The 15,821-nt window shown below is 43.9% G+C and overlaps 1 protein-coding gene across 4 annotated transcripts in view; it reads left to right on the plus strand.

Annotated features, from left to right (window-relative positions):
- Positions 1-15,821, plus strand: part of LOC119393203 (valine--tRNA ligase) — a 114,226-nt gene that overhangs the window by 25,968 nt on the left and 72,437 nt on the right. For all 4 annotated transcript variants that reach the window (XM_049414823.1, XM_037660057.2, XM_049414821.1 and 1 more), the window contains exons 10-15: positions 2,027-2,151; positions 2,686-2,789; positions 4,012-4,093; positions 11,352-11,428; positions 14,317-14,407; positions 15,653-15,758. In XM_049414823.1, the coding sequence (XP_049270780.1) occupies positions 2,027-2,151; positions 2,686-2,789; positions 4,012-4,093; positions 11,352-11,428; positions 14,317-14,407; positions 15,653-15,758 (585 nt within the window). The remainder of the gene's footprint in view (positions 1-2,026; positions 2,152-2,685; positions 2,790-4,011; positions 4,094-11,351; positions 11,429-14,316; positions 14,408-15,652; positions 15,759-15,821) is intronic.

Consider the following 15,821-nt stretch of genomic DNA (forward strand, 5'->3'; position numbering starts at 1 on the left):
GACTGTGCATCCGCAATGCCTACAATGAATATCTAGGGGCCCCCGTTTATTCTTATTATTAGAGCTGTGCGAATAGCAAAATTTTGGGTGCAAAGCGAATTCGACTAATAAAGATTGAGTGCGAATCGAATCCAACAATTTCGAATAATTTTCGAATATTTCTCAAACATTTTTCGAATACTTCGAAGTGAAATTACAGAAAAAAGTTGCAGAGAATACCTAAGTATGTTCTTATGAGATAGCAACATGAAAGTGTTCCTTTTTGCTAGGTTGATGAAGCTCTGGCGGGGTGGTGTTTCATAGTTGTCTTATCAAAAAGTGAGGCAATGTAGAGGCCAAATTGTATTTATGTACATAATTTGGTGCAACCAAAGTGTTGCTGACAACACTTTACACGTGATAGGCAAAGATACCATTTTTTCAACCTCTCCTCCTCTTTCAACAGCTGTGGAAGCCCAACTGATGTGGTGGACAAGGGTGTGCTCCCTTCAAGTCCGGAGTTCCAAATCCACCTCGTAGACGTCGATATATTTTAGCATCCAAAATTTCTGAAATTTTGGATGCTAAAAAGCTTCGGCATCCGATTTTTTTGGACTTCCTGCCCAAATTTCAGGTCCAAAACAGCATTAATTGAGCCCCCAACTCTGCCACATCTTTCATCTCCATGTTGGAACCAGCGTTTTCTTTAGTTAATACGTTTGCGACCGTAGCGGAGCTTGAAAGGCAGCTTTGCCACAATACGGTGGTGTGATGAGATGAAGCATATTGAAAATCTAGGGACCACTTCCAATCGGACGTTGACTGTCTCTTGGCTAAGTTCGAACGTAACGGAGCTTGAAAGGCAGCTTTGCCGCAATACGAGAGTGTAATGAGGGGAAGCATATTGAAAATCTGAAGGGGTCACTTTCAATTGGACGTTGACTGTATTTGTCTTTGGGAAGTTCGAATAATTCGAATAGCAGAATTTCAGTGCGAATCGAATCAAATAGCAAACACTATTAGAAAAATATTCGAAATTTCGATTATTCGCACACCCCAATTTATTATCCATTATTATTGTACACCATTACTAGCCTTGCAGCCTCGACATGAGAGAGGGAGTGAAGGAAAGGCAGGGAGGTTAACCAGGCTTTGTCCAGTTAGCTACCTTACACATGGGGAGGGGGCAAACGGGGCACAGACAGCGCTAAGTGCAAATGTTAAGAGACCATCAATCATCTCATGTACCACTGTTTTCGATTTGACAAACGTTGCCAGACTCTTGAGTGGGCCTTGAGCAGACTTGATGGTCAGGCTTTCCCTTTTACAGAACAGTCTTGACCAGCTTGCTTCGGTGGTATGTGTACTACACACTCATAATGAATTTAGCCAAAGTAAAGTTTTGTGACAGTTGTCATTAACATTGCTGTTTTTACACCTCATTGGCATCACAGCAGCCAGTATCAGGGGCACACTGGCCGACGTAGATTGGTGAAACTTTTATAGCATCATTAAATTTGTTAAAGAGATGTTCATTGGGATTTAGTGATAGAGAGGGATTATTTTGACCTTCCACAGTGGTTCAGTGGCTATGTGATTCTGTTGCTGAGCGTGTAGTTGTTAGCACAATGGTCTCTGTTCTTCTGTTTCGTCCCGTCTTATGGTGCTGTTCCCTGCATCTAATCCTGATGCTACTCACGGTGGCTGCAGTTCGATTGCTGTGGGATGCAAAAGCAAAACGCTCATGTACTGAAATGTAGCAGCACATTGAAAAGCTTTAAGTGGCTTGAATTACTCGAGTTGCTTTCGGCTTGTTTGTTGTCCTTTGAGCTGAGTATCATAATCTGCATTCAATGCATTCTTGACAGTGACATTATATGGTTGTGCAATGTGAAGTTCTGTGTGTTTTAATTCAACACTTACTTATCAACTGCGGTTAACTAAAAATGGCAATATAGTAGTGAGATTCTGGTTGTATTTTTACATTTAATCTCAATCTGACTTTTCCTGCAAGCCTGTTTGTTTATGTGCAACCTCTGCTCTGCAGGCGCTGTGAAGATCACCCCAGCACATGACCACAATGACTATGAGGTTGCCATGCGCCTTGAGCTTCCTTTCATCACAGTAATTGAAGACGATGGTACCATCTCGCCAGGCTGTGGAGAATTTTCTGTGAGTTCACCATCATGCAAGCTTTTAAGATTATGGCATAAAAAAAAAATTTTTTTTATTGTGAAAATAGGAGGCCGTAAATGTTAAATAGTGCTTAACACAAGTTGTAATTTCTGCATGCGATGGGATGAGAAGATGGCACACGCATGCACGTGCACGTGCATACACACACACTTGTTCCCCTCCTTTGCTGCCATACTTGTGCCATCTTGTCCTCCTTTAGGTAACTGCAGTCAACCACGCACTTGGCCTCCAAGAGCCATACCCCTCCTCACCTCACAAGCTCTTTCTTGGTCTGCTCATGCCTCACACATCATCTCACAAGTTTACAATGCTGGACTGGTTCACCGTTGTGAACCAGTTCACAAGTCGGTATAGTGTTTTAATTCTCTGAACCAGAGGGAAACAGAACACATTGAACTAGAACTGAACCGACATGTTTTTCAGTTTGACACCGTATATATAGAGGTTCTACTTACAGGTGTTATTGCTGCAACTTCTGAAAAAGTATATACCATGCTTGGCATTTTCTAGGGAATGAAGCGGTTTGAAGCCCGCAAGGCTGTCTTGGAGGCCCTGAAGAAAAAGGGGCTCTACCGAGGCACCAAGGACAACCCCATGGTTGTGCCCGTTTGCAGGTACTCCTAGCACTCTTCTGATTCTTGTAGTTATTCTGACTGTACAAGGCTTTTGTCTCTACCTGTGCAGTGGGGATGCCGCTTCATTGCTTGTGGAGTATTTACTTCCCTCACATTCACACACTTTCTTAGACCATTGAAAATAAAAATAATTTACTATATCCATAAGCCCCACTGGGCCCCTTCTGCAAGCTTGCAAAAAAGAACTGATTAGGCATGTGAATTTCAGTGACCTTGAGCTGCTAGGTCTATTGAAAGTGAGCATACAACTACTTCATGACAAAGCTAGATTCATATGTCACTGATTGCACTGCACGAGTCATTTGCAGCCTGATTTGTTAAGTTGCATTATGCATGTCTGCTGAGTGGAGGCTGTGATGTTGATGTGGGTACAAGTTGAGTGGAGAGTTTTAGCCAAACATTTGTGATGCGCTTCACTCAAACCAGTGTATTCTAACAGTGTGTGCACAGCCGCTTGCCAGGAGTAGTAATGCACTTGCACACAGTGTTCATGCCAGCAGCGAAATGTAGAAGACTGCTTTTGCTCCACTAGAAAGACAAGTGAACAGAGCTTGAGCGTTGGTCACTTGGCCTTTTGTCGAAGCTGAGAGGGTATAGGTCACATGTTGGGGAGACTTTACACCTTGGCCACTTGCTGCTGTTAAATATTCTTCATCCATGCACCGCTACCACTTCAGTTAATGTGCATCATATTCAGATGGCTGTTGCCTATGTACCATTTAACAAAAGGGAGTGTTTGCAACTGAGCTACAATAGGAAGAAGAAATGGGAGGGATGTGGATGCCTTGTAATGATTGTTAAGTCCATCTATTCCAACACGGTCGTTCAGTTAATCACACGTACAGGCGCAGACTCCTTCAGTTCAGCTGCACCGCATATGGCTCACCTTGCCGGAACGTTCTCTACATGCCACGCCATCATAGCCACTGCTGGCCACATTCACACACCACACCGTGTATCGTTCCCTTCGTCCTGCTGTCCCCTCCTATTGCCTCGCGTCTCCTGCACTCCCATAGTTACCTACCCTCTCCTGCCCGCAACTCTCCGCCACCTGTTGTTAGTCCAGTACCCTCACATGATGGTAGGATAACTCTTTCATTGTCTGGACACTAACTGACATGAGCACTAACGCTATCAACAAAAGGTGAAATTTGAGAAAAGGACATTGTTTTCTTTTCAATAAATACCGTTTTCTTTTCAGCCGGTCGAAGGACATTGTGGAGCCTCTGCCAAAGGCCCAGTGGTTTGTGAATCTTTCCAAGATGGCTGCCGAGGCTGTCAAGGTAGGTCTATGTGCAGTATTTTATGTGCAAGAAGCATAGCTGCATTGTTTGACTCAATACCTCCATGTCCTTGGCAGTGGTGAAGGAAAATGAATACATCAAAAACTCATTGCCCACATAAAACAGCATTTTAAGACAATGTCAAACTGGGAATGGCAGACCACAGTAAATGATAAAACATAACCAGGTTTTAGCCCATGCATTTTTCCCATGAAAGTTGGTCAAAACTGCTTGCCCATTTTAAACTTATACTAGGGGTGCGCGAATATTCGAAATTTCGAATATTTTTCGAATAGGGATTAGTATTCGATTCGATTCGCACTGGAATTTTACTATTCGAACTTCCCAAAAACAAATACAGTCAACGTCCGATTGAAAGTGACCCCTTCAGATTTTCAATATTCTTCACCTCATTACACTCTCGTATTGCGGCAAAGCAGCCTTTCAAACTCCGTCACGGTCGAACTTTGCCAAGTGACAGTCAACGTCCGATTGGAAGTGGTCCCTAGATTTTGGATATGCTTCACCTCATCACACCCCGGTATTGCGGCAAAGCTGCCTTTCAAGCTCCGTTACGGTCGAATTTTGTCAAAACACAGTCAACGTCCGATTGAAAGTGGTCCCTAGATTTTTCAGTATGCTTCACCTCATCACACCCTGGTATTGTGGCAAAGCTGCCTTTCAAGCTCTGCTACGGTCGCAAATGTATTAACTCAAGAAAACGCTGGTTCCAACGTGGAGATGAAAGTTGTGGCAGAGGTGGGGGTTCAATGAATGCTGTTTTGGACCTGAAATTTGGGCAGGAAGTTCGAAAAATCGGAAGCTGAAGCTTTTTAGCGTCCAAAATTTCAGATGTTCTTATATGTCGACGTCTACGAGGCAGATTTGGAACTCCGGACTTGAAGGGAGCACGCCCTTGTCTGCCACATCAGTTCGGCTTCCACAGAAGTTGAAAGAGGAGGAGAGGCTGAGGAAATGGCATCTTTGCCAATCACATGTAAAGTGTTGTTGGCAACACTTTGGTTGCACCAAATCATGTACATAAATACAATTCAGCCTCTACATTGCCTTATTCTTGATAAGACAACTATGAAACACCACCCTGCCAGCGCTTCATCAACCTAGCGAAAAGAAAGACTTTCATGTTGCTATCTCAAAGAATATGCTTAGGAATCCTCTCCAACTTTTTTTTCTGCAATTTCGCTTCGAAGTATTCGAAAAATATTCTAGAAGTATTCGAGGAATATTAGAAAAATATTCGATTCGATTCGCACTCACACTTCAATATTCGAATTCGCTTCGCACCCAAAATTTTGCTATTCGCACAGCTCTAACTTATACTAAGCTGTTTTTGTACTATTAAAGGGAAACTGAAGCACATAGAAAGAAAAAAAAAAAACTAGGTTGTGTTGTTTTATAATTTTTCATGTGGCGAGCTTGAAAATCGCGTAAAAAATTGTCGTAAACTGTAGCAAATGACTCGGTTTTTGGCAAAATTGCGCAGCAGGTGCTTAGGGCAATACCATGAACCTCGTCGCTGCCTGTGGTTAAAGGGACACTAAAGGCAAATAACAATTTATGTCAGAGTGAAAGCCCAATGTATGACAACTTCTAAAACGGCAGTATTATCAACAGCAGTGCCCTACTTACCGAGAAATTAAGCTAAATGTATCACATGATGAGCGCCACGAGTGGGACATTTTCGAAGTGATCCCGATGACGTATGGAAGTCGGCCTACAATAAATCACTAGTAATCAAACTAGCAGCATTAAAACAGAACATTCCGAGCATCAAAAGACGTAATAAAATGCTGTTTGTTCGTTTCCGCTCGATTCATGAAAAACAAAACCTCCGTGGCGTTGCCATGGGGAACGGCGCGCGTGGTTCAAAGGTTCCGTTTTCGCCGAACTGCGCCTCGCCCGTCTCAGTGGTAGTTTCGGGATCGCGTACTGCCGTGTGTGTTTTGCGCGTTCGTGAAAGTTGCTCTGACAGAAAGTTCGACAAAATGCCGCATGCGTGTGATATTGCCGGATGCCCGAATGGTGCACAACGCCAGTGCTGCAGCAAGGAAACCAGTGTGTCTTTTCACTGGGTGCTGCGGAATGAACCCTTACGCTCGAAGTGGCTTAGTGTCATGCCATTGCGCCAGTGTGCTAAACAGTCAAAACCTCTGCGTGTGTACTCGCTGCACTTTCGTACTGAGGATTACGAGACCAACCGCAACTTGGTGAAGGCTTTGAATGTGCCCATCCGAGCAAGTCTTTGCCGCAGCGCCCGTTGTTGCTACTGTGGGTCCCGCTACTTCCGCTCGGCTGCTACTAGTGTCGGCGGCCGCGCAGTAAAAGCGGGCAACGTTGGGCACGGCAGCAGTGATGTATGAAAGTCGTATTTTCAGGCGGGAGATTTGAAGCGCGCTAACGCGATGCGGACCACTAAAAACGTGATTTTATTTCAAAATAAGCACTTCCTTGGCACAAAAGCAGCACTACGAGGTTTCTGGACCGCTATTTCAACAATCAACGTCGATTTAATATTTGCCTTTAGTGTCCCTTTAATAGGAGCTTCATGATGTCATTGTGAGGGCCCTCAAAACAGCTGACTACACTTTACATCAGGTGATACCACTGTTGTGCATGTTGTCAGTGTTTTTTTTTTTAAGTAGATATTAGGATATTGCTATCGCTATGGCTAACTATGGCAATTGCAATGAGTTTTCTCTACAGCTGTTCATGTTTGAGCTGGCCACCTATGATCGTGAGCGATGAGCAGGATTGTGATGCACGGATCATGGCCAACTGGATCCCAGACTGGTCCTACGTGCCATGCCATGTGCATTAATTTAAACGGGGTTGGTTGTTATGTCATGTCACATGGTGTCGCTGCCATTGAAATAGCCAGATTGTCTGAGGCCCTTATTCCTATTCCTACGACCTCTATAGCACATTTTATCCATCCTTCAGCTCCCACCTTTACACTGGTTAAATTGGCATCACAAGAATCCCTAAATGTGATTAAGCAAGGAAACAGGATGGTGCAGTGGCAGGAAATCACTGCAGGCTCCACTGATGCTTCACAAGGCAGCAGGGAAAGGCACTGATCGATGCAGCAATCTTGCTTGCTCCTCATGACGACATCACTTCTCTACATTTCTCTCTCTGCTGCCCTCCTATCTCAAGGCTTGTTCGCACCAGTGACTACCACTGGTCGTGTGACCATTTGTGACTGGCAACCAAGCAGTAACTCAAGGTGACTGATGTTCACGCTAGCTAGTGTCACCTATCTGTCGCCACACTGAATTCATGTCTGCTCACACTGCCTCGTAAAATAAGCTGACGTCCTGTTCCTGCGGGTCCGATTAATGGAGAGCCTTGAGACTGTTACACAACTGAAAAATCGAGTAGTGAGCAAGTAAGCCTAAGCAATTCGCTTTTTGACCAAAGTGGTCATTTGTGACTGGTCACTTTGCGACCAACTTGGTTGCGTGATCGCGTTTAGTCGCAGGTGTGAACGAGCCCTTACACTTTGCATCAAGCGCAGGCGTTCTGTTGACCCCAATTTGGCTGCTAAGAGCACCATTGCGTAGTTCATATCTGGAAAGAAAAACTTCTTAGGCATACTAGATATAATTAGGTCACTGCTTTCAAATTTCCATTAACTTTGAGGATTGAAAGCCGCTTCAATGTCCCTTCAACAGCAGCCACCGTGTGATGACAACAGCCAGCATAATCACTGTTGTCATCACATGGTGGCAGCAAAACAAGTTCTTGCATAAGATAGCATGCCAGTGTACTGCTTTCAAGGTTTAAATTAGGGGTGTGCGAATATTCGAACTTTCGAATATTTTTGTAATATTGTTTGCTATTCGATTCGATTCGCACCGTAATTTTACTATTCGAAGTATTCGAACTTCCGGAAAATAAATATAACCGTATATAATGACGGAAAATAAATATAAAGACGATAAAACAGCGTGCAGCATGCTAGGTCTTGAGTTTTGGGCCCCGACGTGCGAAACTGCTAGCAGCATCCACCGGTGCTCCAAGCGGCTGCGCGACGAGCTTGCCAGGGGGTCCGCTGCCGATGCATAAAATGCCCATCGACAGTTCCGAGGAGCCAGCGGGCGATGCGATTCGTTGCTTGAGGCGAAACACACTGCGCCTTCTTCGCTTTCGCAATGTTCTTGCCCGCAGAGATCGGATTCGTCTCGTACATCGGCGCCGTGAGCGGAGTTAGGCTTAGCCACAACTCCGAGCAGTAAGCTTGGTCGCGATGTGCGTGGCCGCAGTGCCCGATGTTTCAAAGTACGTCATGCTCGATCGCGAGTACAAAGAGACATCTCGCGATGGTCTTCGTCACGAGGTGTGAAATGCTGATAAGCAGAACAGTCGGTCCGAGATGCAAGTCTTAGATGTTCGCGACGAGCGCGGCGCATTATCATAATCTGATGCTTGATCTTCCACTTGCAGCTACCAAACTAAAGCATAATTATATTCTAGATGATCGTCGACCTGTGAACACAGAACGAGTGCGAACGTGTCACTATAAGTAGCGCAATTTTAGACAGCCGTGACCTCGCGACGTGCAAGCAGCAGACGATGCTTTCCCGGAACGAGGGTCGGACCAATGGCGAGGCGTGCTGGAGCAACATGGCGGACAAAGCCAATCGAAGGCCTCGAAATGAACTTCAAACATTTGTTTTCTGTACGCTTTTTTCTGAATAGATGACCTAGCTGAAACGGGAAATTCAAAGACTGAGCAATGCTCATTCCGACGAGCCCAAGATGGCGGCTCCCGGTTGTGCCATTGCGGAGCTATAATTTTTTTAATGCAGTTTTTTTCTCTTTTTTTTTTTGAAAATTCCACAATAATTTTCGCCACCTCGACAAGCACAACAAATTTTTTACCGCACTTGTACATAGTTTTCAGTGACGATATTTTGGAATCAGAAAAAAGGCATAAACTAAAAATGCGATTTTCGAAAATCGATTTTTTGCGATACGAAAGCCGCATCTCTCCTTAGGAATAGATTTTTTCTTTGACCATGTTTGTGACTTGTAATTGTTCCTGTCTCATAAGAACATACTTAGATTCTCTGCAACATTTTTCTGCAATTTCACCTCGAAGTATTTGAAAAATATTTGAGAAATATTCGAAAATTATTCGATTTGATTCGCACTCAATCTTTATTATTCGAATTCGCTTCGCACCCAAAATTTTGCTATTTGCACAGCTCTAGTTTAAATAGTAAGGCATCGATTCTTTACATGCTGAGCCAGTGATTCAGAAAGTAACCTTTTTTTGGCTGAATACCTAGGTTATAAGTCTACACAAGGGGGGCCGCTTCTTGTTTGTGATTGCAGAGGAGCACGGTACAAAGATCTTTATTGAAAGCATCCTGAGAAGTGCCACCCCTTAGGGCGACACTGCGGGGTGCTCCCATGTGGGGACAGTTTTTCGCTGTGGAGCCCGATGCAAATTCCACTGACTGCCAATCTAGAATCTGTGCAGATTTGCGTTCCATTGTCGTCTGAGAGAGCCAAAGCAATAGCAACCTGCTCCACTTTAGAAGAGGTGGTCCCAGTCATGGAGGCCGATTGGATTATGTGACCTCTGTGGTCTGTTGCTACTACAGCAGTGAGATGAGCGGCCATGTTGGGCCACATCTATGAAGCAAACCAATTGAGGTTCATCCTTGGTGTTCTTCAGGGTCGCAACCCCTCTTTCTCTACGCCTTCCCTTATTGTGCTGCGGGTGCACTTGCAAGGGATCGATGCAACAGGAATGTTTCCCTTTATGTCAGTTCTCATTAATACCTTTGCTCCTCAGTAATTCAATGACTTCTCTCCTCTGCCAAGACTGGATTGAGACCCAACTTTTATTCAACATAGCAATGAGGGGTCTCTCGGAAAAGCTCTCTACTAAGATGGTGTTAGTCACACAATTTATGCAGATGACATAGCCATATGGTGCACCGAGGACGATGAAAGATATGTTGAGACGAGTCTCCAGCCAGCGGTCAATGAGGTTGAATCATACCTGGAAAACACGGGACTGAAATGCTCCCCCAGCAAGTCCGAGTTACTCCTTTCAGACAAGGTCCCAAGATCAGGTGCTGGAAGCCACTCGCGGATATCGATATCAGGCTAACCACATGTGACGGAAACCTCATCGTTAGAGTCGAGTCCATACGGGTGTTGGGCATATTTATCGAATCCAATGGATCCAATAGGTTTATGTTAGATAGGATTACCAAGAAAACAGAAATGGTTATCAGAATCAATAGGGTGTATAACAGAAGGGCAGCCTTGAAAGAAGATAATTCACTCAGGCTTTTCCATGCCTTCCTCATGAGCCAAATCATCTACGTAGTGGCCATGCACAACTGGCACAACTTCAAGAGAAAGAAGCTAAACACCCTCATTCGGAAAAGTATCGAAAGAGTGCTTGGTATTCCCTTGGCTGCTAATACAGAACACCTCTATCAATTAGGCGTGCACAATACGCTGGAAGAAATTATTGAAGCATAGAAGTCAGCCCAACACAAGTGATTTGATAAATATGGAATATGTATCAAACACAGTGGACCGCTGGGAGAGCAAAGTGGTATGATCTATAGACAGCAATAAAAGTGCAGATTTGCGTTGGACTAAAGACAGCAATAAAACTGGACTAAAGACAGCAAACGTTGCACTAAAGACAGCAATAAAAATGCAGATTTGTGTTGGACTAAAAGATGGACTAACATATTTTTAGAAATAGGTTTCTGTTCTGTGAAGAATTCTGGAAGGATTTATTCTCTGTAGAAATTATCCTGTTGGTAATCTACGTAATTGAGGCATACTGCATTTTTTGTACCATCGAATTGGGTGCATGCTAGATATGGTTGCATATTGTTTTCTTTGAACCCGTAAAAACTTTGCATACATTATATCAGGGGCCTCTTGGAGTAAGGAAAGTGCTGCCAAAACAAGGAGGGATGTTTTCGGATGTTTTTTCTGCTTATTCTTTTCATTGAGCTCACTGGATAGCTTTATCAATTTGGCTGGCCTTGTTGAGGTATATTTCAATTCCATTGGCGTCATGTTCCATTGACATAGAAAAGTGGAGTTATTATTAAATTTCATAGCCTTCAGTATATTGCTTTTTATTTTCTTTGTGTCTATGTTTGTGCATCAATCTTCAAGTTAGGCATTGAAATTCTTTAGTGCAGCTTCTTGTGCCTCACTTAATTGATATATGTTGTGTTGTGTCTCGCAGGATGTAAGGGAAGGCAACTTGAAGCTGATCCCGGACCACCACATCAAAATCTGGAACTACTTTCTTGAGAACATTCGGTGAGCCTCACCCTTTTGTGGCATCAAGAGGAGTATGTGCTGCATGTACATTGTTGATGAGTGTTTGAGAAGGATAGATGACGTATAAAACTATGTGCTTGGTGAAAAAATGCCCAGAAGTGTGGTGCCTTACGACTGTTATTTGCTGTGGAATTGCTGGGGAAGTGTTTGTTTGCCAGACCTCGATCAGGCATAAACTACCGGTCTACAGCTTGTTCTGTAACATGGCCACTTGGGGTCAACAACTACGTGCTCAACAGAAAATATTATTTGATTGAGCTAATGATGATGAGCATGTAAATCGCAGTTTCCATCCAGTTCTTGATTGAGTTAACAATAGGGGTGTGCGAATATTCGAAATTTCGAATATTTTTCGAATAGTGTTTGCTATTCGATTCGATTCGCACTGGAATTTTACTATTCGAACTATTCGAACTTCCCAAAAACAAGTACAGTCAACGTCCGATTGAAAGTGACCCCTTCAAATTTTCAATATGCTTCACCTCATTACACTCTCGTATTGCGGCAAAGCTGCCTTTTAAGCTTCGTTACGGTCGAACTTTGCCAAGACACAGTCAACGTCCGATTGGAAGTGGTCGCTAGATTTTCAATATGCTTCACCTCATTACACTCTCGTATTGCGGCAAAGCTGCCTTTCAAGCTCCGTTACGGTCGAACTTTGTAAAGACACAGTCAACGTCCCATTGGAAGTGGTCGCTAGATTTTCAATATGCTTCACCTCATCACACCCCGGTATTGCGGCAAAGCTGCCTTTCAAGCCCCACTACGGTCGCAAATGTTGGTTCCAACATGGAGATGAAAGATGTGGCGGAGGTGGGGGCTCAATTAATGCTGTTTTGGACCTGAAATTTGGGCAGGAAGTCTGAAAAATCGGAAGCCGAAGCTTTTTAGCGTCCAAAATTTCAGATGTTATGTATCGACGTCTACGAGGCAAATTTGGAACTCTGGTTGAAGGGAGCACACCCTTGTCCTCCGCATCAGTTGGGCTTCCACAGAAGTTGAAAGAGGAGGAGAGGCTGAGGAAATGGCATCTTTGCCTATCACGTGTAAAGTGTTGTCGGCAACACTTTGGTTGCACCAAATCATGTACATAAATAGAATTCGGCCTCTACATTGCCTCATTCTTGATAAGACAACTATGAAACACCACCCCGCCAGTGCTTCATCAACCTAGCGAAAAGAAACACTTTCATGTTGCTATCTCATAAGAATATGCTTAGGAATCCTCTAACTTTCTTTTTTTTCTGCAATTTCGCTTCAAAGTATTAGAAAAATATTCTAGAAATATTCGAGAAATATTTGAAAAATATTCGATTCGATTCACACTCACACTTCAATATTCGAATTCGCTTCGCACCCAAAATTTTACTACAGTCGAGCCCGACTATATCGAACCCGTTTATATCAAATCATCCCGTATATCGAACAATTTCTAAACACGGTAAATTTACATTGAGAATATATAGCAAAAGTTACTGTTACATCGAACGAAAATAGCAACGACAACCGATATATCAAACTCCATGTGCCTCAAAAGTGCCCCAGCAAGTTGGCTTTCCCTCGCGGTGGCGGGGAAAACTGCCGGCGCCACCCTAGAAAAAGTGGTTTAGACCCGGCTGTGCACGGCCGAACACCCCCCTGCAAAAAATGATCCTGGCCTGCTCGCAGCGCTTACAGCCAATCAGAGGCCGTCGCGCTTTCTCCGAGGCGCGGAGGCGGTACAAGTGAGCGCCATTTTTTCTTTCTTTATGCTTGCGTGCCTGCTGCTGCCTCTTTTCCACGAGTTCAGCGTGGTCCGTGCTGGTGGTGTTGCCTGTTGACGCTCTGTGAACTTTCTTGGCGCGCTGTCGTCATGGCTTGTGCAAAGAGGTAGAATTTGCCGTTCGCCACGAAACTCGAAATCACAAATCGAGTCGAGCGCGGTGAGAAGTCCGGCGTCGCCACCGCATACGGATCGACATTCGACGAGTTCGTCAGTGCGGACGATGATGTTGCCGTCATGGGCCAGCTACAAGATGAGGAATACGTTGCAGACGTCGTGCCGACCACGAGCCAAAGCGACAGCAATAAGGAAATTGACGATGGCCCGTTGCCTACATCCTCCGAAGTGATTAGTGCACTTGCATTGGTCCGGCGCTATTGCGTGAATATACAAGGCTGCTCCGACTCGTTGGACGTGGAGGCATGCGTGCTGTCGCAGGCAGTGAAGTTGTTGAAACGGAAGAAAATCCAGGACTATTTTGTTCCAAAGTAGGGCACGCAAGTAAGCCACCATATTAATAAAGTACTTTTATTATTTGTCTGTGCCTTTGTATCTTTAAATCCTATAGCGGGCCTATATCGAATTATGCCATATATCGAACTAATAAACGTTTTTTTGGCAAGTTCGATATACCCGGGTTCGACTGTATTCGCACAGCTCTACTCATAATTCAAATAGCTTATTTTGGATAATATAGTCTGGAGGGCTCTAAAATACCCTGGATTAGGTGAACAGACCTTCTTTCCATTTTGTTTACTGTAAAACTCGAAAAAGTTAGTCGACTATGTGTGGCTCCTTTAGGTGTAGTTTAAAAACTTGCGCATTTTCCCACTAGCATTGCTATTGGGCGCTTGCCTGACCAATATACTGCAGTTTGTGATCCTGTCTGCCCTTATATAGACACTACACCAGGTTTGGTCTTCGTTAAGAAAGAACATTTGTGTTTCTATCTGTGCACTAGGTCAAATGAACCTATATATTATTGAGTTAGACTTAATGAAACTTGAAATTTTGCCACTTCATCCAGGTGAAAACTTCTAGCACTTTTTGTACCAGAGGGGAGCAGTGACAGGCTCTGATTTTTTAAATTTTTCTACTTTTTCAGGGATTGGTGTATTTCACGGCAACTTTGGTGGGGACACCGGATTCCAGCGTACTTTATCAGTGTTGAAGGAGAGGGCATCGAGCCTGGAGCTGTAAGTCTTTCTTTTTTGTGATCTCTTTATTGTCTTCAGTGCTTCCGTCAACTAAGAAATTGGGAAAATGTGTGGGAATTTTTCACTTCTGAAGAATTTAGGCAACAGACAGAAAATTCTTGCCGCTCCGCCACGATGGTTTAGTGGTTATGACACTCAACTGCTGACCCGAAGGTCGCAGGATTGCATCCCGGCCGCGGCAGCTGCATTTTCGATGGAGGCGAAAATGTTTGAGGCCCGTGTACTTAGATTTAGGTGCACGTTAAAGAGCCCCAGGTTGTTGAAATTTCCGGAGCACTCCACTACGGCGTCCCTCATAATCATATCGTGGCTTTGGGACGTTAAACCCCAGATATTACTATTAAAATTTTTGCCAAGAAGTTCTCTTAATCCACGACTGACATTTTATAACATGTTTTGTGTAAACACAAGCTTCACGGACTGATACTTTGGCAAACATGTTTGTGTGGAAAGCACAGACTTGGAAAGCAATGCAATGCTCGTCTTTGCGCTTTTACATTCCAATTTTCACATGTACGCTTTTTATCACAACCACAGCATACGGCTCGTGGGGCGCGATAGGATCTTTCACATCTGCAGTGCAGTTAGCTTGTGTTTGGAGAGGTGGAAGGGAGACGGGAGGCAGGTGCACATGAGGTCGAGGTTGGGGAGAAGGCGGGAAAGCTGTCTCCATTTCATGAACACGTCTGCGAGAGCACATTTTTGTTTTTTTATTTCCACCATTTATGGTGTTCCTTTATCTTTCTGGGGAGAAATTTGGGAGCAAGGTTTCATTGTTATAATTGATAATGTGGCATGGGAACGTTGTTGTAATTTGATTTATTTTTCCATAGAAGATGTACGAACGTTCATGATGCAATGGCTGTCTATTGTATAGGTCACACACTTATTACCATCTTTGTAATCCTTCACGATCCTCCATTTCGTTTTCATATCAATGGGATGCCTTTGTATGATGATGGCTTCTTCAGGTTCTAATTTTTTTGTCGCACCTGAACCTTGGCTTCATATTGGCCATGTCAAAGGGAATTTCGTTACCCATTGCAAAACAAGCTACTATAAAGAACCAGTGATTTCCTATGTGGCACTTCTCTATAACTTCTATGGTTCTATTCCGTTTCTGTTGGATTAGCATGCCAGTGCACTGTATTATGATGAGTTCTTGTGACCGTCCTATTTGTTCAGCACTTGGAGTTTAATTGTAGACTTTTTTCTTGCTTTTAGGAGTCTGACAATGATCACTGGGTCAGTGGACGCACTGTAGATGAGGCAGCAGAGAAAGCTGCCAAAAGATTTAATGTGCCCAAGAGCAAGATCGTCCTGAAGCAAGGTTTGTATAGCTTTTCGCTCTAGCCTATTCTTAGTATTTCATCGATATACCTCAGTGACAAAG

This window comes from Rhipicephalus sanguineus, chromosome 1 (assembly GCF_013339695.2).
Source record: "Rhipicephalus sanguineus isolate Rsan-2018 chromosome 1, BIME_Rsan_1.4, whole genome shotgun sequence".
Lineage (NCBI taxonomy): Eukaryota > Metazoa > Arthropoda > Arachnida > Ixodida > Ixodidae > Rhipicephalus > Rhipicephalus sanguineus.